Here is a 24,938-nt window from a genome sequence, read left to right on the forward strand (position 1 = left end):
TTTTATTTATGTTTCATTTCACAATCAAATACAATTGTATTTGTCACATGCTTCATAAACAACAGGTGTAGGCTAACAGTGAAATGCTTACTTATGGGCCCTTCCCAACAATACAGAGAGAAAATAGAGAAATATACCTTTTTTTTATTAAATGTCTTTATTTTTTTTATATAACCTTTATTTAACTAGGCAAGTCATTTAAGAACCAATTTGTATTTACAATGACGGCTTACACATAAAAATGTAATAACACGTAATAATAACATTTATAATAAATACACAATGAGTAACAATAACCTGGCAATTCACGGGGTACCAGTACTGAGTCGATGTGCAGGGGTACGAAGTAATTGAGGTTGATATGTATGGAATAAAGTGACTAGGATAGATAATAAACCGTAGCAACAGCGTATGTAATGAGTCAAAAAAGCTAGTGCAAAAAGCATCAATGCAGAAAGTCTGGGCCGCTATTTGGTTAACTATTTAACTAACTATTTAGCAGTCTTATGATTTGTGGTTAGAAGCTGTTCAGGGTCCTGTTGGTTCGAGATTTGGTGCATCGGTTCCGCTTGCCGTGCGGTAGCAGAGAGAACAGTCTGTGACTTGGGTGGCTGGTGTCTTTGACAATTGTTATGCCCTTCCTCTGACCACGCCTAGCAGTGGTCCTGGTTGGCAGGTAGTACGGCCCCAGTGATGTACTGGGCCGTACCCACTGTCCTCTGTAGCGCCTTGTGGTCGGATGCCAAGCAGTTGTCATACCAAGTGGTGATACAGCCAGTCAAGATTCTGTCAATGGTCCAGCTGTATTAACTTTTTGAGTATCTGAGGCCCCATGACAGTTCTTTTCAACCTCCCGAGGGGGAAGAGGCGTTGTTATGCCCTCTTCACATTTGTGTTGGTGTGTGGACCATGATAGATCCTCAGTGATGTGAACACTGAGGAACTTGAAGTTCTCCAACCAGCTCCACTACAGCCCCAAAAACAGGTCTTCTATATAATGACTCGATTGAGAAATGAAACTCCTTTGAGAAAAGCACATACTGTCTGTGCAACTTCTACAGATGAAAACATTAGTTTGAATATTACACTAGTGTTGTTCACTGTCAATTGTATATCTCAGATTAAGTCAAGAATGCAAACCATTCATAGATGTCATAATATTTAGAGAGCATTTGTCAAAACAATGTGATGAACACAATCCCAACTCCACCCATGAATACATACATTCCTGTGATACAATAAAAGAAACAAAGTCTTAAAAGTTTACATTCAGCTATTGTGTGGGGAAACGTCACTTTTTGCTGATAAGTGTGTTGCTGAAGCTTATTTTAGTCCCCACCTCACCACTTGGTGGCAGGGTAGAGAAGTGTGGTTACAGCAGTACAGTAGCTTGTGTTAAACATTTGTCCCAACAGAGGGTACTATAACACAGCCATTTCAATTCAGATTTGAAATAGTTTATATCAATTATCCTGAGAAAGTAACTTGGTTGAGATGTCAATAATGCACAGTTCAGTTGATGCTGATAATCTCAAACTCTATCATAGGTTATTTTAGGTTTATTTACAAAGATTGTTATGACTAAACAGACAAGTTAAAGGCTTTTATTTTCAAAACAGAAATAGAGAAAAAACTATACATATCTATTTAGAACTGAGATATATAGAAAAAAAAGGCAACAAGACAATTGAGGTTCACATTGACAATGATCTGAATGAATAAGTGGATAGTGCTCATCCACTGGTGGCTAATTCAAACGGATAGTGCTGGGGGTATTCATGGATGACTTTCAGGGCTTCATTGTACAACTCCAAGTCTGAAAGGAAAAAAAAAACACAAAAAACAAATATTATATGCAAAAACATAGATCTGTAAAAAAACCAAAGAGGCGTCAAACCAGCTAAAGTCTTTGGCAAGTTAAAAAGTTCACTCAGCAATATCATCACACCGTGGGGCAACATCAACAATAATTCAAATAAGACTACCACTACAGTTTCTCCCAAATCTGTGCTCTCCCTTGATACCCCAAGGGTTGCCCACATTGGTAAGAGAGCATATTTTTTTAGATTTTGTTGGAGGAAGTCACTGTGTATAATGATGTAACTTTGCAGAGTGTACCTTTGAGAACACATTCCCTTTTCCACAGGACAGATGACATACTTACCGAAAAGAATGCCTTGGTCTTCTCTGAGCATGTTGTATGCGGAGGCCATTATTGCCCCTTTGTTGGACACTACACCAACCACCTCCACCACCCCACTCAGCTCCTCATCAAGCTGGGAAAGAGAAACAATGTTACATCAGGCAATGCACTAATAGCCATATGCCTTTGAAACTCAAGTACAATGTTCACTTTCAGTTTTAGGATGCCATGTTGTCATTGTCAGATCGTTTCATTCCTAATTCCTAGAAGATAGCTACTGTTCAACCAGTCTACTGTAGTTGGCTGGTTAAGTCTTGCAACTGTACTCACCGGCTCGTTAAGTTCCACTGATGCAGACTTCCCTTCTCCATCCGAAAGAGTGAATGATTTTCCAGTTGGATGGACCTGTCATAGACGACAAAATAATGAATTGCGATTTAGTCATGCCAACTAGCTAGTTTGTTATAAAAGTAGCGACCCTTTCGTCAAGACGGCCATCCAATTTCTAGTGCTGAACTAACGTTAGGCCCAACAACAGCACTAACATATTACCTTCTCAACACGTCCAACGAAGCAAATCGCCCTGCTGATATATTGAGACAGCATAGAATGGTTTATTCTGGGTTTTGGTGACTCGAAAACTGCCATTTCGATAGATTTTGCAGAACACAACTTGAAATTCTAGCTACGATTGAGTAAAACAAGCAGGCGATAGCGCGGGAAATACTTTGTTACGGCGACGTTTCCTCGTTGTTCTATGCTCCATTCTTTCCCCGGACAGAAGCTTATATTAACTATCGTTCCTCATATTAATATTTAAATGTCACATGCACGGATAATTTCATATAAATACAACTTCAATCATTTAAAGTGGAGTATAATATATAAACACCAGATTCAAAGCGACAGATTGCGGTACAATCATTATACAACTGATTAGAATAAAATTGTTCTCGACATTGTTTCTAAACGGACCATTTACAGAACAGGAATGACCGGAAACAGATAAGACAACAGCAACAACACACTGGTCAAGGACTAACTACACGAAATCGCATAGATAATCTAACAACAACAAAAGTGTATGTTACTTTACTCGACTTTTTAACGAAAATAAAGACTGGTAGGGTAAGTAATTTGCTTTGGTTTGACGAACACCTAGCTAACCAGCTAGCTAACTAGACACTAAAGAACATTTAGCTAGTAGAGCATACGTGACATTTGATACTTCGGAAGTTGAAATAAATCAAACTGAAAGTCACTCACTTGTATTCAGTTATGATATTGCGATCTGTGATCAACTTTCAGGCATACTCCTAGGTTCTACATACCAAAGGGTAAACACAACATGATTTCTTTATGCATTTTCTCATTCCAAGTGCCGTGATGATGTTGCCATATGCTTGCTAACGTTTGTTTTTCTCGCCTTTGCAGACCCAGTAAGGAGTCGTCAGTATGTTCAGTTTTTTCGGAAATCGTAATAAAGACTCTTCCAAGAAGTCATCGTCAGAGGGTGGTACAGATGGGTTCGTGATAATAGGTGAGAAACAAATAAACAAACGTCAACCTGCTGACTTTGTAAGAGTCAGAGATGTATATTTGCTTGATACTCAAAGTCTAGGTGTTCAACAGAACTTTGACGTTTCAGGTCGTCCTATTGCTCAGTAGACTCTGCTCAGTTCTGAAACGACCACATTTACCAAACATTTAACAATTTGGGCAGAACACACACACACAAAGTAATGCTGTGATTTGTTATTGAATCCATGAAATGTGTGTATTCCACAATTCTCTACTGGTTGAACCATCCTTGTTTCATAATTAAATGACCAGGCCTCTCCTGGTTGCCTATTGATATCACCCAGAGCAATGCTGTGGGGGTTGTGTGTCAGAGTTGCACACAATGACATGTTCAGTGCTACTGTATTATAAAATTGATTTTTAAATGTTTCAAAGCACTGTACACATTCAGTCAATAACATCGGTCTATATTTTTAGTTTATCTTGTTATTTAAAAAAAAAATTATATTAATATTTTTTGTCAACAAGACTAAATCCCGAACCTCTACTTTGTAACACTAGTAAATACTATAAACTTAAAAAGTCCACATGTAGTTGTAAGTTTGTCACCAGCATTGAATAATGTCTTTCACCACTTCCATGAGGCTGAAATGAACCTGAAATGAAAATAAGGAGTTGCGCAAAAAAATAAGTTTCCTCATGCTCATGGTCGTGGTAATAAGTCATAACAACAAGTTAGCATATGTTTATCATAAAGTTCAAAATGATAATATAGGATTTCTACTTGCTTTATGAAGATAAATCCTGCCAATTTTAAAGGTTAAAGGCAGAAACAACTTCTGTGGGTACCTTTCAAATTCTAAGTCCAAAATAATAAAAATGTTATTGTTAGTCAGGATTCTCCCTCCTCCCTCTTTCCTCTACCAGGAAAGTGCAGTATAATTGGCTCTTTATCCCGTGGCTTTGATTGGGAGCGCTGCTGGTGGACCTGGATTCAAATAGTACTCAAAATAATGTCAAATACTTTAGCTGGGCTTGATTGTGCTTGACTGGCACTATGGAACCAATAAAGTAGTCGCAAAAGTGCAAACACTGTCCATCTGGCACTCCAGACAGGCTAAAACTAACGGCAGAAGTAGTTAAAGTGATTTCAAATAGTATTTGGACCCAGGTATGGCTTTTGATGAAGCAGTAGACACAGATGGTCAGGAGTTGTATGTTTCGCTTGGCAGACAGAAGAGAGCCAGTCTCAGAGCCAGCGTTTCTTCCCAGATAAAGGAGAAAGAGTCTGACTGAGCACACAGATGTTTTAGTGTAAACCCTATGACTGTGCTCTGTTTAATCACATTCTCTGATTTAAAGATGCCAATGATGAGAGAGTGTGTGTGTGTGTGCGTTTCGTAAGGGAGGGATCAGTCAGATAGCTGATGAAACCAGGGAGTTTAAAAGGCAAATCACCAAATGGAATTCATAGATTTACTCTGGGTGTAATCAATGTTGATAGGAGTTGTTACAGAGCGCAAATCCAACAATGTAGGACTATGCTTCAGTCAGAGTTGGGGTAGTGGCTTTCAATTTAGGTACAGTTAGGTTAGTTTGTCCCGTTGCATTGAATGAATATTCAAAGATCATTTTCTGTGAGGATAATTTTTTATTTATTTTTTAAATAGTTTTAACTGTATCAAATGTAAAGTGTAGCTACTTGTTTCCCTGAAATCTGCCATTACATTTGCCATCTGCACCACAGCCTCTTTCCACTTTTCGAGAATTCCTGGTACTGATGGCTCCAGACCAAAGGGAGCAGATGTTCTTACAAAGCTGATCTGTGGGGCTCAGTCTGTGTCCATATGGCAGGGGGCATATCATGTGCCACTCCACTACCCTTTCACTTCCCCAGCCAGCGGCCTGCCGGTTGGGTATGTTCGGGCCAGGGCTGGGCTGTGGGAGAGAGCCAGCGGAAAATCCCAGTGGGCAGGGAACTGTGTGGCTGGCAGGCTGATCTTCTGAGGCCCTTCTCGCCTGCATCCACGTTTAGTTATTCAGACCAAGATAAATCCTCCTGGGGAAAGAGCAAGAAGGAGCAAGGCAGTGCAGTGAAAAAAGTCACATTTTCAATTTTCTCAATGTTTCAGCACTATAAGATCGAAATAACACTCTGAAATTGTGAAAATTATAATGCCCTTTTAGTGAAAGAGCTTTTTTTGTATGTAAAAATATACATATGTGTCAACACACCCACCTGATCAGACTGAGCAATTCAATGGCAAAATGAAAATAAATGATAAAAAGAGCTAACTTTATTTTTTAAATTTTTTTTTTTTGGGGGGGGGTTATTTTCATTGAATAAACACACAGTAATTATATTAGACACACAGTGACGATTTAAAAATAACATTTATAAAGACTGCATGGGGGCTTTAAGGGAAACAATCTGCAGAGTCCGCCCCTGATGCTAGATGGAGGGATGGCTCACATTTGTCAGGGGGTCATGGAGTCGAATCTCATTTTACCTCAGACGATTAGCAAATTAGCTATTACAATAACGTCCTTTGACAAGGTTTATATCCTACATCAGGCAAATCTCTCCCCAGTCTAAGCTGTTCATTTGTAACACCTAATATTTTCTCCTCCATTCTGTCAGATGGAATCCGATAAGAAAGGATTTGTTTTATTATCTCTGAAGTCATGAAGTCATCCAAGTCTAGGGCCTTCAGTCCCTCAAAGTGTGTGGTGTGTGTGTGCACCTGCCTGCAGCTGACACTCTTGAGGAGTGGTGCTGGTTGACTGCTGAAGTCATGAGCAGCTGCCTGTGCCTCTTCTGGGAGCCCATCTCCCTCTCACAGGCTCTTAACCCAGCCGGCAGACAGACAATAGCCTCACTTGTATTTGGATGGCTGTCAGTGTCTACAAGGAGTCTTTTTCACTAACATCGTGTTCAAAGGCCTACACCCCCACACCACGTTCATTTTAACATTTGTCCTCATGTTGCTTTTCCTTGTCTGAAGTCTTTATTTATTGTGCCAGGATAGTAGGTCTCAGTAACAATTGCCACTGTTTTCTAGGGAGTCCTAAAGTCATTGCAGGTAATGCAAGGATGGGTGTGCATGCGTGCATCATGCATGCGAGTTCATAAGTGTTTTAGTAATTGGTCACTGGTCATTAACAGAAGATTGTGAAAATAAATGTGAGGCTACTAACAGTGTCCAGCATTACTAGAGCTAGTTTGTTCTGCACTGGCAAAGATGTTGACGAGAAGCCTGCTAGCCTGACAAGCTGCATGTCATTGACCATGTCTATGCTCTGAGCAGGTCCCACAACTCCAGCACGAATCATGACATAACGTGATGTCATTGACAAGATCCACACTGCACAGAAGAGGTCGATGCAGAATGTAATGTGCTCCTTTTCTTTCCTCTTCACTTGATCAGCACATGATCCAAGCCAGAACCTTAGGCCTCTCTCCTGACCTGACACTGTTCAGAAAATATTTTATTTTAAACATTAATATATATATATATATATGACACACACACACTACCGTTCAAAAGTTTGTGGTCACTTTTGTTGTTTTCCATGAAAACATACATGAAATGATTTGTAAAATGAATGGAAAATATAGTCAGGGCGTTGACAAGGTAATAAACAATTATTTTTTTATTTAAATAATAATTGTGTCGTTCAAACTTTGCATTCGTCAAAGAATCCTCCATTAGCAGCAATTACAGCCTTGCAGACCTTGGGCATTCTAGTTGTCAATTTGTTGAGGTAATCTGAAGAGATTTCACCACATGCTTCCTGAAGCACCTCCCACACGTGTGATTGGCTTGATGAGCACTTCTTATGTACCATACGGTCAGGCTCCTCCCACAACAGCTCAATAGGGTTGAGATCCGGTGACTGTACTGGACACTCCATTATAGGCAGAATACCAGCTGACTGCTTCTTCCCTAAATAGTTATTGCGTAGTTTCGAGCTGTGTTTTGGGTCATTGTCCTGTTGTAGGAGGAAATTGGCTCCAATTAAGCACCGTCCACAGGGTATTGCATGGCGTGGGAAAATGGAGTGATAGCCTTCCTTCTTCTAGATCCCTTTTACCCTGTACAAATCTCCCACTTTACCACCACCAAAGCACACCCAGACCATCACATTGCCTCCACCCTGCTTGACAGATGGTGTCAAGTACCCCTCCATCATCTTCTTCTTTGTGATCCGAACACCTCAAACTTAGATTTGTCTGTCAATCACTTTTTTCCAATCTTTCTTTGTCCAGTGTCTGTGTTTTGCCCATCTTAATCTTTTCTTTTTATTGGCCAGTCTGAGATATGGCTTTTTCTTTGCAACTCTGCCTAGAAGGCCAGCATCCCGGAGTCGCCTCTTCACTGTTGACATTGAGACTGGTGTTTTGCGGGTACTATTTAATGAAGCTGCCAGTTGAGGACTTGTGAGGCGTCTGTTTCTCAAACTAGACACTCTAATGTACCTGTCCTCTTGCTCAGTTATTCACCGCGGCCCTCCCACTCCTCTTTCTATTCTGGTTAGAGCCAGAGCCAGTTTGCTCTGTTTTATGAAGGGAGTAGTACACAGCGTTGTATGAGATCTTCAGTTTCTTGTCTATTTCTCACATGGAATAGCCTTCATTTCTCAGAACAAGAATAGACTGATGAGTTTCAGAAGAAAGCCCTTTGTTTCTGGCCATTTTGATCCTGTAATCGAACCCACAAATGCTGACGTTCCAGATACTCAAATAGTCTTAAGAAGGCCAGTTTTATTGCTTCTTTAATAAGCACAACAGTTTTCAGCTGTAACATAATTGCAAAAGGGTTTCCTAGTGATCAATTAACATTTTAGAATGATAAACTTGGATTAGCTAACACAACGTGCCATTGGAACATAGGAGTGGTGGATGCTGATAATGGGCCTCTGTACGCCTATGTAGATATTCCATTAAAAAATCTGCTGTTTCCACTACAATAGTAATTTACAACATTAACAATGTCTACACTGTATTTCTGATCAATTGGATGTTATTTTAATGGACACTCAAAGGTGCTTTTCTTTCAAAAACATGGACATTTCTAAGTGACCCCAAACGTTTGAACTGTAGTGTACACGTTTGCCAGTCCAGGTTCACTTACAGTTATCCAAACACAGTCTTTCCATGATGTTGAATGTGAAAACATGCAGCCTTACTATAATGTGAAGTCAAGTACAACTGACCTGACCTGTCCTCTGTATCATCAAGCAGAGGTGTGTGTGTGTGTATTCTTGCTTTTGCCTCGTTGTCCCTCTCCTCCTGAAGCATTTAGTGAATGGGAGGTATAAACTCCTGCATGCTATTGAGCAGATGACGGATGCATGCTTTGTGTGTTACTGACTGAGAGAGAACGGGAAGGCGGGGCCTCTGTCTAACTGACTGAGCCCAGAAACAAGGCCATGCATGTACAATGCTGATGACACATAACGGGGAGAACATAGGCTTACTTTACATGGCCCCTGTTGTCCTAGAGGACTTGCTCTGGAGGTGAGCAATGCCAAGAATTTCTTCACAGATGTGGATGGAAATGTGGGCTAAATCTTGTGATGAAATTGTGGGAACTTTTGTACCTTTAGGACTAAAAGGGGCAAATCAAAGCTTTAAATACAAGGCATAGAATGAATTAATGTTGCATACTTATATCAAATTAAATTTATTTATATAGCCCTTCGTACATCAGCTGATATCTCAAAGTGCTGTACAGAAACCCAGCCTAAAACCCCAAACAGCAAGCAATGCAGGTGTAGAAGCACGGTGGCTAGGAAAAACTCCCTAGAAAGGCCAAAACCTAGGAAGAAACCTAGAGAGGAACCAGGCTATGTGGGGTGGCCAGTACTCTTCTGGCTGTGCCGGGTGGAGATTATAACAGAACATGGCCAAGATGTTCAAATGTTCATAAATGACCAGCATGGTCCAATAATAATAAGGCAGAACAGTTGAAACTGGAGCAGCAGCACGGCCAGGTGGACTGGGGACAGCAAGGAGTCATCATGTCAGGGAGTCATGAGGCATGGTCCTAGGGCTCAGGTCCTCCGAGAGAGAGAAAGAAAGAGAGAATTAGAGAGAGCACACTTAAATTCACACAGGACACCGAATAGGACAGGAGAAGTACTCCAGATATAACAAACTGACCCTAGCCCCCCGACACATAAACTACTGCAGCATAAATACTGGAGGCTGAGACAGGAGGGGTCAGGAGACACTGTGGCCCCATCCGAGGACACCCCCGGACAGGGCCAAACAGGAAGGATATATGCCTCAAACATGGATGGAAATATGAATATGATAATGGAAAAGTAAGACACTAGACAAAATATTTTTATTTAAAAAGATTTTAAAGCTGCAATATGTACAACTTTTTGTGCGACCTGACAAAATTCACATTCACAATGTAAGTTATAGATCTGTCATTCTCATTGAAAGCAAGTCTAAGAAACTGTAGATCTGTTCTATGTGCAGTATTTCTGTGCTTCCGTTTTTAAGTTTAGTTTTTGTGTCTTTTACATTAGGTTTTGTACACAAGCTTCAAACCGCTAAAAGAAAATACAATATTTTTGGTTATGGAAAATATATTTCACAGCGGTTTAGGTGGTACAATTATTCTCTACACTATACGTGCTTGTTTTGTCACAAACCATTCGAATTTTAGCAACCAGGAAATTATTTCTGCATAGTGCATCTTTTTAAATAAAAAATCATCTGAATTTGAGGTTACTGAAGCTGAGAGACATTTTACTACTAGACTAGAGTAAGCTGATAGATCCCATATTGATCCCGTGTTTTTATCATGGGGCTCTGGGCCTCCGTTCCCTTTCATGGAGATCATTTACCCTCTATAGAGAGAGACATTGGGTGACTGGAGACACTGAGCTCAGATCAAAGGAATCTGGTGAGATCAGGGAGGATGACTTCATGCTGCAGAAAGAGTTCAGTCCCAGAGGAAAGGGAAGGGAAGTGAGGAGTGGAGATGGCAATGGTCACAGAGGAGAAGAAAGAGTTCAGTCCTAGAGGAAAGGGGAGTGGAGATGGCAATGGTCACAGAGGAGAAGAAAGAGTTCAGTCCTAGAGGAAAGGGGAGTGGAGATGGCAATGGTCACAGAGGAGAAGAAAGAGGGAGCGAGGGAGAAGAGGAGACGACAATGTGCAGTTAATTAGTCTAGTTACTAAGGCCCAGTCGTTCTCCCCCAGATGACATGATGCAAGAGGAATGGGTTTGGGAACACAGGCTAGGCTACACCAGAGAGAGGAATGGGGTTGGGAACACAGGCTAGGCTACACCAGAGAGAGGAATGGGGTTGGGAACACAGGCTAGACTACACCAGAGAGAGGAATGGGGTTGGGAACACAGGCTAGGCTACACCAGAGAGAGGAATGGGGTTGGGAACACAGGCTAGGCTACACCAGAGAGAGGAATGGGGTTGGGAACACAGGCTAGGCTACACCAGAGAGAGGAATGGGGTTGGGAACACAGGCTAGGCTACACCAGAGAGAGGAATGGGGTTGGGAACACAGGCTAGGCTACACCAGAGAGGGGAATGGGGTTGGGAACACAGGCTAGGCTACACCAGAGAGAGGAATGGGGTTGGGAACACAGGCTATTACACCAGAGAGAGGAATGGGGTTGGGAACACAGGCTATTACACCAGAGAGAGGAATGGGGTTGGGAACACAGGCTATTACACCAGAGAGAAGAATGGGGTTGGGAACACAGGCTATTACACCAGAGAGTGCTGCAGACATGCTCTGATCCACATAGTGCTCTGTGGAACAGTATTAATGTGTTACTTTGTTAATGCTGTGTAATCCATGAATGTGATCAGAATGCCACTCCACTCGTTAAACCACGTCTAATCACCCAATTGACCTGCTTTCCCAGAAGACGGAAAAAAGAACCCAAAGAGGCTAATGACTTCTGTTCTGAAGACCACAGGGCAAGTAGGCCATTGTAGATGGGGCTAGTAGTGGGTCTCGTGCACATGTATGTTGATGAAGAATCCAGGCCTAGGCCCGTGGTGTATAATGACAGAATATCTTTCTTTTTTGTTTTCCTCTCCAGGAGAAACTGTGGAAGAACAGAGGAAGACGACCCAGAACGCGAACATCGGCAAACCATCATGTAACGTTATTGTGCAACCATCAAAGGTGATTGTCTTTTATAACCAGGGGGCAGCGCTATGCAGAACATGCAGTATAACACTCTTTATGGGCTCTGGTCTAAACTAGAACGCTATGTAGGAGAAAGGCCAATGTAGTGTCATTTAGGACCCAACCTGGGCGATGTTACTCAAAACTGCCAAGTGGTTTGTCTCGTAAATGCTGTCCTCAGTACCAGGAAACACAACTGTTGGAGACTTAAACAGACAGCAGTGAGACTGACTGGCTCATCCTGCCTTCATATAGTCTGCCTACAGTCTGTTGCTGCTGTGTTGGGGACAGAAGCTGAGTGGCATGGGTGTGATCCTGCACACACACACACAGAGACTTGAGGACCATCACATGCCACTACCATTCAGCACGCTCCATGCCTGCTTCACTGGGTCTGGACTGCAGTCTGGACATATGGTGGCTGTAGAGAAGCTCTATGGTGTTGCTGCTAGTTCTCTGTTTGATCTGGTTGGTCCTTGAAGTCGCCTGTGGTCATTATTATGGGTTTAATCAAGGCGTGTGTGTGTGTGTGTGTGTGTGTGTGTGTGTGTGTGTGTGTGTGTGTGTGTGTGTGTGTGTGTGTGAAGCGTAAGCTGCATATGGTGACATGGCACTGCTGCTTGGCTCCCATTCAATGAGTGTTATCTACAGTGCTTTGCCTCCATGTTGCGCACCCTTCACCTACATGATGTACAAACTCCTACCTCCACCAATATAAACCTGTCCAGCTTCACACACTCTCCTGTGTTATGGGCAATATATGAAACATATGGAGGGCCGTATGGCAGGACCACTACCTACAGTGTTCTGTATTGGTTATTACAGAGGTAATTAGTGGTTAAGATGTAACGTTACTTTACATGTGAAGTGCTAGAAGTCATGAAAAAGCAAAGCACCACACTGCTTGCTGATCATGACTCTTTTAAGGACGTTTCCGTGGTTACGTCCCAACCGAATGCTCTCTTAATTGAAGAGGAATAAGCCATTTCTTGTAACATCTTCTCTGCATTTAGGCTTTTATTCCAAGGCCCGAAGCACTGCTTAAGTCTCCAATCTAGCACTTTATGTGTACACCAAATCCTTTTGAATCAAATAAGTAAATTGAAGAGTACAAATATTAGGCCGATTTAATATCATGGTAGACAGAATAATTGTATTGTGTGACGCTTGCTTGTGTTTAGTAGTACACTTACTGGTACACTAGTTGAGTTGCTAAGGTTACGGTTTGGGACAGCACCCTAGTGACTTCCTCCCATGGATGTTGCCGAGTTCTGAAACCTCATCGGCATCAATCTGTTTTTATGTCTGACAAAAGTTAGCCACGTTAAGTGTTCCTTTTTCATTGTGTAGCCTACACTTGTTTCTAAATGCAATGTCTGAAGGTGGATGTTTTCTCACCTCTTCTCCTTAGTCCTCCAGTACCACACCTACCCAGGCCCACCACTCTCCAGCCCCTGCTCCACCTTCAGTGATCGCCCCATCACCAGGACCTATGTGGAAGCCCCCCGCGCCCATAGTGGAGGCAGCACTGTCTCTCCCAGAGCTACTAGGAGATGTCCCATTCACCCTGGCCCCCCATGTTTTGGCCAAGCAGACAGGGGGTCCTGGGTTCCCCCTCTTCTCTGAGATGCTGATGTCGCCCCAAGACATCAAGCACAACCTGGCCTCCTTCACCTATGACTTCACCCTGGAGAACTCTGTGCTCTGTGACCATTGACCTGTAGATTGACTTGCTGACTATGACCGCTGACCTTTTGATCTGTCAACCTCTCCTCCAATACCAGCCCTACGTCAATCCTGGGTCGTGTTCATTGGGCAGCAAACAGATGAAAACGTACTGAAACAAGACGGGGACTACCTGTGCTTGTCCAATAAGAAAGGCACATGTTTGTTTTCCAAAGTGTTTAGCTACGTTTGCCCTACTGAACACTACCTTGGACTGTCTTGGCTCGTTACCATTCAGGTTTAGTTTCAGTCTGAGAATGGTAGTACTATAATTAATGGGAAACCTGGTTATTGTGATGATCAGAGTTAGAAAACAGGTGTGAGTCAGTTGGGGTCAAAACTGCACCTGCCGGCAGTGATGTAGGTTACACACAGTATGTAGGTAGATGGGTTCGCAGAGTTCCACCATTAAGATTGTAGACTACTAGTTCAAGGTGAATCACTTTCTGATGCGCCTGTCATAGTAGTGCTGGTTCACTGTTTTAAGAACGGTGTGTATCAGAAGAGCGCTAGCTTCATGTCTGACTGGCATGCTTCATCATAGCTTTGTGTTTCATTTGAACAGTGTCTGGGTCTGTAGATTCACCTGTTGTTGCTGTTAGTTTAGAAGTCACTGATTGACCTTTGGGTTTGCACTAATGTACGCATGAGACAGATTTCAGATAGTTTTCAAATCTTAGAAAGGAAATTACACGTATTCTTTATTTGGTTACGATGTTTTCTCTCTGCTGTCCTCACTTTTGCCCATGAAGTTAAGAACGCTTTAACAAAACATTTGAAAAAAGTGTTTGTGTAGCATAAGCATTTCTATAGAGGAACTATGTAGCTTTCTGATCTATTTTAACATGTAAGAATATATATCCCCTATTTTTCAACATGTATTATCAGGACTCACTCGATATGGTGACTCTTATGTGGCCTTTCTCTCTTGATCATCATCAGCATGGCTCTAATGAACGCATCATGTGTTGTAACTTTCCCAAACGTTGTATTTATTGTTATTTATTCTGAACCAACCAAGTTTCCCCCAGTCTTCATGGCACAGTTTAGATTTGACAGTGTTTCAATGTATCCTGTCACATATACTGCATTCATTGCACACTGGCGAACAAATGATCTTGTGAACACACATATGTTCAGTTACCTCTGACTGCTGTACAAATGTGAGGGGGCAAGAAAATACCAATTATATATAGTTAAAATACTTTTTAGGACTATTATTTGAAGTAAACTCCTTATGAGTTAACTCCTAAGACAACCACTCAAGAACCTGAAAAGATGGCTCATAAGTTGCTGTTATTTTCAGTGCCATGTTGTGGTATTCCACATCATGTGAAATCATCCATAGAGGCTGCATTTACACACACAGCCAAATGATTCTTTCTTTGATCAGTTCTTTTGCCAATAATTGTGCAAGAAAATCTGAATTGGGCTGCATGTGTAATCGCAGCCTTACTACTGCATACATTATGAAATATTTGGGATTTACCCTGTCTGGACAATCCTTTGCTGTGCATACCTGGAAACCAAGGGTATTTATATCTGTCTGTGTTAAATGATACTGTGGATTTCCCCAGGCCTCTTCCTCTCTTTGTAATTCAATCACTGACCTATAACATAGCATTTTTTTAATTTTTTTATTCACCGGCGTGGAAGGCTACAGTTGTTTGCTTTGTATTTTGGGGGGGATTTGAGTTTGAGTAACTTAATTTATTTGGTTTACTTGGATGTGTTTTGGGGGTTTAGTTACGGTGTGGTTAATTTGTGGTTGTTGTGCATGTTTGCTATTAACAATACATTGTTTTCATTTATCTTGTCATTTTTAACTGAGGGGGTTTCTCTAAAGATGGTTGACCTGTAAAATCGTGAGTACTGTGTTTTTATTAGTAGTAGCTGGTACATAGGAAATACAGCACATTCGGAAAGTATTCAGACCCCTTGACTTTTTCCACATTTTGTTACGTTACATCCTTGTTTTAAAATTAATTAAATTATTTTTTCCCCCTCAATCTACACACAATACCCCATACTGAAAAACTGACATCACATTTACATAAGTCTTCAGACCCTTTACTCAGTACTTTGTTGAAGCACCTTTGGGATGATTACAGCTACAAGTCCTCTTGGTTATGATGCTACAAGCTTGGCACACCTGTATTTGGGGAGTTTCTGCCATTCTCTGCAGACCCTCTCAAGCTCTGTCAGGTTGGATGGGGAGCATCACTGCACAGATATTTTCAGGTCTCCTGAGATGCTCGATCAGGTTCAAGTCTGGGCTCTGGCTGGGCCACTCATGGACATTCAAAGACTTGTCCCGAAGCCACTCCTGCGTTGTCTTGGCTGAGTGCTTAGGGTCGTTGTCCTGTTGGAATGTGAACCTTCGCTCCAGTCTGAGGTCCTGAGAACTCTGTGGCAGGTTTGCATGAAGGATCTCTCTGTACTTTGCTCTGTTCATCTTTCTCTTGAGCCTAACTAGTCTCCCAGTCCCTCCAGCTGAAAAACATCCCCACAGCATGACGCTGCCACCACCATGCTTCACTGTAGGGATGGTTCCAAGTTTCTTCCAGACGTGACACTAGGCATTCAGGCAAAAGAGTTTGTTTCATCAGACCAGATAATCTTGTTTTTCATGGTCTGGGAGTCCTTTAGGTGCCTTTTTGCAAACTCCAAGCAGGCTGTTATGTGCCTTTTTTTACTGAGGATTGGCTTCCTTTTGGACACACATAAAGGCCTGATTGGTGGAGTGCTGCAGAGATGGTTGTCCTTCTGGAAGGTTTTCCCATCTCCACAGAGCAATTCTGGAGCTCTGTCAGAGTGACCATCTGGTTCTTGGTCACCTCCCTGACTAAAGCCCTTATCCCCCGGTTGCTCAGTTTGGCCAGGCGGTCAGCTCTAGGAAGAGTCTCTTGGTTAATTCCAAACTTCTTCCATTTAAGAATGATGGAGGCCACTGTGTTCTTGGGGATTTTCAATGCTGCATTTTTTGGTACCCTTCTGCAGATCTGTGCCTCAACACAATAATGTCTCGGAGTTCTACAGACAATTCCTTCGACCTCATGGCTTGATTTTTGCTCTGACATGCACTGTCAACTGTGGGACCACAGGTGTGTGCCTTTCCAAATAATGTCCAATCAATTGAATTTACTCCAATCAAGTTGTAGAAACAGCTCAAGGATGATAAAAGGAAACAGGATGCACCAGAGCTCAATTTCAAATCTCATAGCAAAGCGTCTGAATACTTGTGTAAATAAGGTATTTCTGTTTAAGTTTTTGTAAATTTGCAAAAATGTCTAAACCTGTTTTGCTTTGACATGATTGTGTGTAGATTGATGAGGGACAAAATGCATTTAATCCATTTTAGAATAAGGCTGTAATGTAAGTAAATGTGAAGGGGTCTGAATACTTTCAGAATGCACTATATGTCATATTGGGTTAGAGGATATGTTTTACATCCTATCTGCCCTACTTACCTGCTTCTGTTTTCATACCTGACCATCAGCCAAGTGTTTGCACGTTATCCTGATATTATGTACTCCGTGTTGGGGAAGCTACTTTGAACAGATCACGCTGTAGTCAGATGTTAAACTAATGTGAAATTTATCCAATTAATCACAACAACAAAATTCAAGTGAGAATTTGGGCAGTCCGATCCTGAAAAAGAAAGATGATTGCCTATTTCACCCATATTTAATTTTTGGAAAAGAGTAGTAGAATGTAGTTCCAGTAGTTAGCCACACCATTAAATGATTTCAATTTAGTTCAACTACCACCAAGCTACTGCAAAAATGTTGTTAAATCACTAGTTGAACTACATGTACAGTACTTCACTACTTTCCAACACTGCAAGTACTGTAACTTCAAATTGATATTAAGAGTTATGGAGGATGTTACATGCAATAATACATCTGGTTAACCTCTGAACATGCAGTTGTGCGTTCTTTGAAAATATGCCTACCTCTGAAGAAGTTTGAATGCCACTTTAAAAAGCAAACTATTTTACCTTGTGGTAAATCTGCCAAGTTTACACCCCCTTATTCTGAACCCTGTCTTCAGCTTTACTTCCTTTTCAGTCCTTGTCCAATGCCTTTTATTTTGGTTCTGTATCCTCTTTGTTTTAATTGTATATGCATTTGATTTGTGAATCAGCTATACATAATCTTATGTTTGAATGTGGGTGAAAGAACTTGATCAAATTTGTACAAAAGCAGACTATTAAAAAATATGTAAACTATTGTGATGATTCTTGTCTTGTTGGTAGGGAAAATACATATGGTGCAAGTTTAGTACTTTGTAAATCTGTAATAAATGTGTTTGAACAGCAATATGTGGCTTTTTAGGAAGGGTCTAGATACAATAGTTTAATCTTTAAACTATGCAGTGGTTGTTTCAATTTACTCAAACTTGTCCATGCCATGACGATGACTGGTCTAAAGCCGCTTGGGGAAAAATCGATTTGATTGGTCATCCAACTCGGGAACTCTGCGTCTTTCTAGAGCTCCGACTTTCTGACTTAAAGATCACCGACGTCATGATTTGACATTTTTCCGAGTTCCCAGTTGTTTTTCACTCGGCATTAGGGATACAGTGCAGTTATCAACATAAACTCAGATGACCTTTCTTTTTTTACGGAATATTCTGCACAACCCATTTCTCTAAGATTTAACTCCGCATCAATTTAACTCTGCGCCACTCAGGGCAGTCCTTTTAGCTATCTCGAGAGCAGTCTACGTTGAATTTTCAACAAACTTCAATGAATCGATTGGTGGATGCTTAGAATTTGGCCAATGACCTCGACCTTACAGCATTATTTTGACCAATCAGAGCTTTACAGTGAGTGATTTTGCCACGCCCTGATTCGTCAACCAGTAGTTTTGACAGAGGAGGAACACAGGAAAGGGGTTGCGTGTTGCAAGACAGACAACATTGAGACAAAACTAGCTAGCTATGTTGTGATTGCGCTTTTATAAGTACAGTTCGTGGTTAAAGTCGTTTTTGTTCAATATGAAGATGTTTAATTGAGAGTTTTTCGGGAATCCATACTTGTTCGACCACTTCAAAAATGGCAAGTAGCAGAAAAAGTGCGAAAAATGTAGGTAGCTAAGCAGGTTACTCTCAACTAGACTTTTACAAAAACATATGTTCCAGCTAACTTTTTGGGGAAAGTTACCAACTTGCTTTTTTATGTCACATTTATATACTTGAGCAAGCCAACGAAAATACTTTCCGGTAACGTGAGTTTTATTCAAGACTACTTTGTATTTTTGGCAAGTTTTTCAACTGGAAGAGTTGCACTGTGGCAATCAACATCATGTCGACAGCCTCATCAGCAACCAATTCAACCCAACAGCAGCAAAAGAGGGTCAAGCGCAGCGGTGACGGCTCTCCAACCATCTCTCCAGCCGGCTGCAGCAACTGCAACACCACCACGATCCGGCTGCAGCCTATTCGTGCCACGGTGCCGTACCAGCTATTGCGTGGAAGTCAGCACAGCCCAACCCGCCCCTGCTCCTCTTCATTCACAATCGCGAGCAATATAGGACCGACATCGACGTCCGGTTGCAACAGTCCTGGCAGTCCGACGCAGCTGCTACTCGCGAATCCGGTTGGAAACGGCTCGGTGGAGGGCAGGCTGGTCGCAAGGCAAAGACGATCGCCGCCGGACAGCAAGGGCTCACCTGAGCAGTGTCCGAACTCGCCTGTTTTCAAAGGTGCAGTAGTATCCGCTTGTCCATCATTTATTGCTTCCAAAGCTAAACATGCAATATGTTGCTATAACTAGCAAGCTAATTGGGTCAGATCGGGGGTCTCTGCTAGACGCATCAGCATCACTAGCACGCAAACATTATTTTTTCTCAACATTGTGTGTTTATAAGCCTATCCAGATATAGTAACTAACATACCTTACTAACCCTGACAATGATGTAATTTATTGCGTATGTCGTATGAATGATTATGGACCCAGTAGCCAAATGTTGTCATTTTCAAATAATGAATTGGCATCGAGGGGATACTTCGAAAGCAGACGTGCATATTAACTGTTGTTTAATGTTCAAACAATTGCTTTGGGCTTTCGATGTATGGTCTCGGTGGCTATTATATTATTATGGTGATGATGCAGTTACTGTACCCCCAGGCCAGCGCGCGCCAGTTAAGCTAAATACGGGTTACATATCTAGAATACTGCCAACGGCAACCACATATTGGACATGTTAAAATGGTTAACTAAATACCAATCATGATTAGTGTGACAGTCATTTATTTAGGTATCTTGTCAAGTGTACGTTTGTTTGCCGGTGCTAAGGAATGGAAAGAATTACGTAGTCGAGGGAAGGTCGTTTGCTTATGACAACACTGAGGCCTAGCAGGAGCGAGTGCATTTCGAGACGTAAACACGATAATTATATTGCAAGTGCTGCTCCTGCTCGTTGCAAATACGTTTTTCTAAAGCTGCACTGTTATTCGACACCTTACAGGAGAGTGCAATGTACTATATTTGACAGATAAATACATCCATCTAAGAGGTGAAATGCTATTTTGGAGTGCTATTCTTTCCCAGCACTTATGATTGCATGGATTCTAGAAGAGGTAGAGACAGGGTATTCCAATGCATTTCTCTAGCTACCAGGTCCACAATATATGGTCTCTATTCACCCTCTTTCAAAATAGGAGACCCAAATATGACTACAGTACCCAGGTGTGCAATGCAAATTCTGCAGGTCTAGTAGTACTGTCTGCTGGTAGTACTACTGCTTTAACAATGGGATACCATGACCCAGACCCCCTAGAAAGCCTTGACCTTACTCTGTGTCAAGCCAGAGATGATGAATGCAATATGGAGATGTTCTGCACATTTTAGGTGCAGGGCATTGGACAGTTGGCCCCATGACTTGGGTTGGGCCCCATGACTTGGGTTAAATCCCATTCTGCCAAAACTAACTTCCAAAACTAGGTTTTGGCCTTTCTAGGGAGTTTTTCCTAGCCACCATGCTTCTACACCTGCATTGCTTGCTGTTTGGGGTTTTAGGCTGGGTTTCTGTACAGCACTTTGAGATATCAGCTGATGTACGAAGGGCTATATAAATAAATTTGATTTGATTGCAGCGCACAGAATGGAAAAGCCCCCCAAAATGAGCCGTCTTATCATACAATCTCATAGAAAGCATATGATATTCTAAAGGCTAGATTTCTCAGATGTAACTGTTTAGGATAGGTGTTCCATGTAACTGTGCAGCATGCACTAATCTGTGCATAAATGTTGTTTGTTTGATAATGGGTGACAGGCAGGTCTGTTAGGAGACAGGCTATTCATTCCTTCCTGCTCACACTCTGGTTGGTCGCTGCTGAAAGTGTTCAGGCCATGGTGACATATTCTGACGTTCCATCACATTACCTTTTAAAGTGGCAATATGTAACTTTTTGACTGACCAAATTCACATAGAAATGTGAGTTCTATAACTATCATTCTACTTGAAAGCAAGTCTAAGAAGCGGTAGATCTGTTCTATGTGCGTTATTTCTATGCCTCCCGTTAAGTTATGCTGTTGTGTCTGTTTTGTACATCAGCTTCAAACAGCTGAAACAACAATATTTTTGCTTATGGAAAATATACTTCACAGCTGTTTTAGATGGTACAATGATTTCCTACACTATATACTAGCTTATTCTGTTACATAAACTGAAATTAAGCAAACTAGATGTTTACCAACCAGGAAATGGTGGAGCAATTACTGTATCGTGCAACTTTAAGCATGATGATGGTGATGTCATCTCTCAGAACCTTAGACTTGGTGAACCCCTGTAGAGTGATGGTCCCACAACAGTCTCATTCATTTTCATTCATCGTGACTCAAAAGGCCCTATTAACAAATCACCTTTAGCTGAAATCTAGCTTATATGAACCAGAAATAACAGGAAGGTGTTTAAAACCATCTGTTTGAAGTTGGCTAACACTCTGTCAGTTCTCTGTTGGAGTAGAGACAGGCCTAACTCTCATTGCTACAGGGGCATTCTGTTGAGGCATTGATTTTGAGCGGGGGTGTTCTGCAGAGTACATCTGCTGCTTGCATTTCCATAGTATATTGAATCTGGGCTCATAACCCATTATGTATAGAACAATCAATACCTTGTTGTACAAAAGGAGGATTTGTGAGACGAGAAGTGGCGAAGCTGTAAAGTTGTGCCGTTATGGTTACAGGTCTTTAAGCATATTGCTTGTAAAGCAGGCTTATAGAGGACTGCAGGCTGGGAGTGATTTAGAATACTCTGGCATGAATGGCTTTAATGGTGAAAATGGAACCGTTTTATCTTCAGGTGGGGGTGGGGGGGGGGGGGGACAGAGGGACAGATCACTTCCATATGTAACCTAGGCCTAAACCTGTGACATGTCAAGTTATGAACAATGGGACAGTGAATATGTTTACGTAGGTGTTATCTAATCTAATATACGTTCCTTTTGACACTTGAAGTCATTAACTACAAGGGATTTCTTTTGAACTCTCTCCAGGTATAACTTCAGAGAGAGAGAGTGTTGTAAACTACACTGAAAAGTGTGTGTGTGACGCATCAGTTAATTAGCCAGTCCACTATGCTCTCGTGAAGCTGTAAAACAAAGTCAAGGCAGCTTCCGGTAATAGGTTTGGCATTAAAGGAACACAACACCACAACAACCATCTACTTCCTGATGAAAGTATCCATACTGCAAATCTGTGAGCTACGTCCTATATTAAGCTAGTGCACTACTTTTGACCAGAGCCACAGGCTTCCAAAATGGCACCTAGTGCACTAGTTTTGGACAGCTCTATAGGAATCTGTCATGTAAAGAGCCTGTTCTGCTAGTGACATTCCTTGTGTGACCCTGTGCTGAACTGTCAGCCACACTTAATGAGAGAGCTATTATGACTGATTAATAGGTGACCTCATCACCTTGAACAGTGAACACAACCGGCCTCTCTTCCAAACTCCAATATTTTATCTTGCCTTTAAATAGTAAGGGGTTGAATGAATTAGTTAGTTGTGCAGATGGAGAGGGATTGTGTATCTTGTGTGAATGCTGTGCATTCAAACTCTGGCAACACAAAGACCACGGGTTAAATTCCTGCAGGGATCACTTGCACACACTCAAAATATATTCACACACTACTGCAGGTGGCTTTGGATAACAGTCTGCTAAGTGTCATGTATTATATTATTATTAAACCCTTCGTAAATCTTTCAACGCTGTTCGGCTGCACAGTGCGAGTGATTTCATCTACATCATTATTTAAGAACTATAATTTTGAATCATCCCATACTTTTCTGTCACAACTGTCAAATAAGTGTTCTCTAGCCTTCTCCATCAAAGGTAAGCCTACATCTTGGCTAGAGATGCTTGTATCTGCGACCAGACACAAATGTTAGGCTATTTCAACTTATTCTTTCCATTGTTTACGTTTTGACATTTTGGTCTGGCTGGGAATTGTTCCAAAGTGGGAATATGTGTTTTTCTTTATATTTTGAGGGCATAATGATGGGCGCTCTCAATGTAGAGGCAGGAAGTTCTGTTTCCAAAATAGTAGTTTAGCTGAAGTTCTTATCCAGAGCCACTGGTTTTATAGTTTGTATGTATTGGCCAGAGATCGGCAATCATTTCCAAGTATCATCAAAGCATTATTTCAAAAGTTATCTTGGCCAGTTTCATTGAATCATTCAATGTTTAGATTAGTTGTTGTTTTAGTCACATTATGTTAGTGGTCACATAATGTGAACCTGTGAATGGTCATGCTGTAGTCAATATGCTATAGAAATGGAGGCCATAACCATATTAGGGTTATTAAATGACCTGAGACTGATGGTTATTGCATGGTTTAGCTGTTGTTTCCGTCACATATGTAACCTAGGCCTAAACCTGTGACATGTTCCTGTTAGGATAGGTGTTCCATATGTAACCTAGGCCTAAACCTGTGACGTTCCTGTTAGGATAGGTGTTCCATATGTAACCTAGGCCTAAACCTGTGACGTTCCTGTTAGGATAGGTGTTCCATATGTAACCTAGGCCTAAACCTGTGACATGTTCCTGTTAGGATAGGTGTTCCATATGTAACCTAGGCCTAAACCTGTGACGTTCCTGTTAGGATAGGTGTTCCATATGTAACCTAGGCCTAAACCTGTGACGTTCCTGTTAGGATAGGTGTTCCATATGTAACCTAGGCCTAAACCTGTGACATGTTCCTGTTAGGATAGGTGTTCCATATGTAACCTAGGCCTAAACCTGTGACGTTCCTGTTAGGATAGGTGTTCCATATGTAACCTAGGCCTAAACCTGTGACGTTCCTGTTAGGATAGGTGTTCCATATGTAACCTAGGCCTAAACCTGTGACATGTTCCTGTTAGGATAGGTGTTCCATATGTAACCTAGGCCTAAACCTGTGACATGTTCCTGTTAGCATAGGTGTTCCATATGTAACCTAGGCCTAAACCTGTGACATGTTCCTGTTAGGATAGGTGTTCCATATGTAACCTAGGCCTAAACCTGTGACGTTCCTGTTAGGATAGGTGTTCCATATGTAACCTAGGTCTAAACCTGTGACGTTCCTGTTAGGATAGGTGTTCCATATGTAACCTAGGCCTAAACCTGTGACGTTCCTGTTAGGATAGGTGTTCCATATGTAACCTAGGCCTAAACCTGTGACGTTCCTGTTAGGATAGGTGTTCCATATGTAACCTAGGCCTAAACCTGTGACGTTCCTGTTAGGATAGGTGTTCCATATGTAACCTAGGCCTAAACCTGTGACGTTCCTGTTAGGATAGGTGTTCCATATGTAACCTAGGCTTAAACCTGTGACGTTCCTGTTAGGATAGGTGTTCCATATGTAACCTAGGCCTAAACCTGTGACGTTCCTGTTAGGATAGGTGTTCCATATGTAACCTAGGCCTAAACCTGTGACGTTCCTGTTAGGATAGGTGTTCCATATGTAACCTAGGCCTAAACCTGTGACGTTCCTGTTAGGATAGGTGTTCCATATGTAACCTAGGCCTAAACCTGTGACGTTCCTGTTAGGATAGGTGTTCCATATGTAACCTAGGCCTAAACCTGTGACGTTCCTGTTAGGATAGGTGTTCCATATGTAACCTAGGCCTAAACCTGTGACGTTCCTGTTAGGATAGGTGTTCCATATGTAACCTAGGCCTAAACCTGTGACATGTTCCTGTTAGGATAGGTGTTCCATATGTAACCTAGGCCTAAACCTGTGACGTTCCTGTTAGGATAGGTGTTCCATATGTAACCTAGGCCTAAACCTGTGACGTTCCTGTTAGGATAGGTGTTCCATATGTAACCTAGGCCTAAACCTGTGACGTTCCTGTTAGGATAGGTGTTCCATATGTAACCTAGGCC

At 41.7% G+C, this 24,938-nt stretch overlaps 3 protein-coding genes across 14 annotated transcripts in view; 2 read left to right on the forward strand and 1 right to left on the reverse strand.

Moving 5' to 3' along the window:
* Nucleotides 1–1,590: 1,590 nt before the first annotated feature.
* LOC139373606 (replication protein A3) lies at nucleotides 1,591–2,905 on the reverse strand. The gene is made up of 4 exons (XM_071114302.1): nucleotides 2,696–2,905; nucleotides 2,474–2,548; nucleotides 2,165–2,276; nucleotides 1,591–1,816 (listed from the first exon to the last, which is right to left on the reverse strand). The coding sequence occupies exons 1-4, from the start codon at nucleotides 2,789–2,791 to the stop codon at nucleotides 1,734–1,736; spliced, it is 366 nt and encodes a 121-aa protein (XP_070970403.1). The 5' UTR covers nucleotides 2,792–2,905; the 3' UTR covers nucleotides 1,591–1,733.
* Nucleotides 2,831–17,800, forward strand: LOC139373604 (UBAP1-MVB12-associated (UMA)-domain containing protein 1-like). Of its 9 annotated transcripts, none has more exons than XR_011627589.1 (6): nucleotides 3,124–3,271; nucleotides 3,578–3,683; nucleotides 6,727–6,747; nucleotides 11,755–11,840; nucleotides 13,255–15,480; nucleotides 16,960–17,800. XR_011627589.1 is itself a non-coding variant. In XM_071114299.1 (6 exons), exons 3-6 carry the CDS (start codon nucleotides 3,599–3,601, stop codon nucleotides 13,558–13,560), a joined length of 498 nt encoding a protein of 165 aa, XP_070970400.1. In that variant the 5' UTR covers nucleotides 3,124–3,271; nucleotides 3,452–3,480; nucleotides 3,578–3,598; the 3' UTR covers nucleotides 13,561–17,800. The 9 variants fall into 9 exon arrangements, 4 of the variants coding, with proteins under 4 accessions (XP_070970401.1, XP_070970398.1, XP_070970400.1 ...); XR_011627590.1 differs by having other exon boundaries at nucleotides 13,255–15,433; XM_071114299.1 differs by adding an exon at nucleotides 3,452–3,480 and having other exon boundaries at nucleotides 13,255–17,800.
* A 635-nt stretch (nucleotides 17,801–18,435) lies between these two features.
* The window catches only part of LOC139373603 (glucocorticoid-induced transcript 1 protein-like), a 54,461-nt gene continuing 47,958 nt past the window's right edge, over nucleotides 18,436–24,938 (forward strand). For 2 of the 4 annotated variants that reach the window (XM_071114292.1, XM_071114296.1), the window contains exon 1: nucleotides 18,458–19,276. In XM_071114292.1, the coding sequence (XP_070970393.1) occupies nucleotides 18,877–19,276 (400 nt within the window). In that variant the 5' untranslated portion in view covers nucleotides 18,458–18,876. Of the gene's footprint in view, nucleotides 19,277–24,938 lie in introns of all 4 variants that reach the window. The other 2 variants (XM_071114294.1, XM_071114295.1) reach the window with 2 other exon arrangements.

This window comes from Oncorhynchus clarkii, chromosome 18 (assembly GCF_045791955.1).
Source record: "Oncorhynchus clarkii lewisi isolate Uvic-CL-2024 chromosome 18, UVic_Ocla_1.0, whole genome shotgun sequence".
Classification (NCBI taxonomy): domain Eukaryota; kingdom Metazoa; phylum Chordata; class Actinopteri; order Salmoniformes; family Salmonidae; genus Oncorhynchus; species Oncorhynchus clarkii.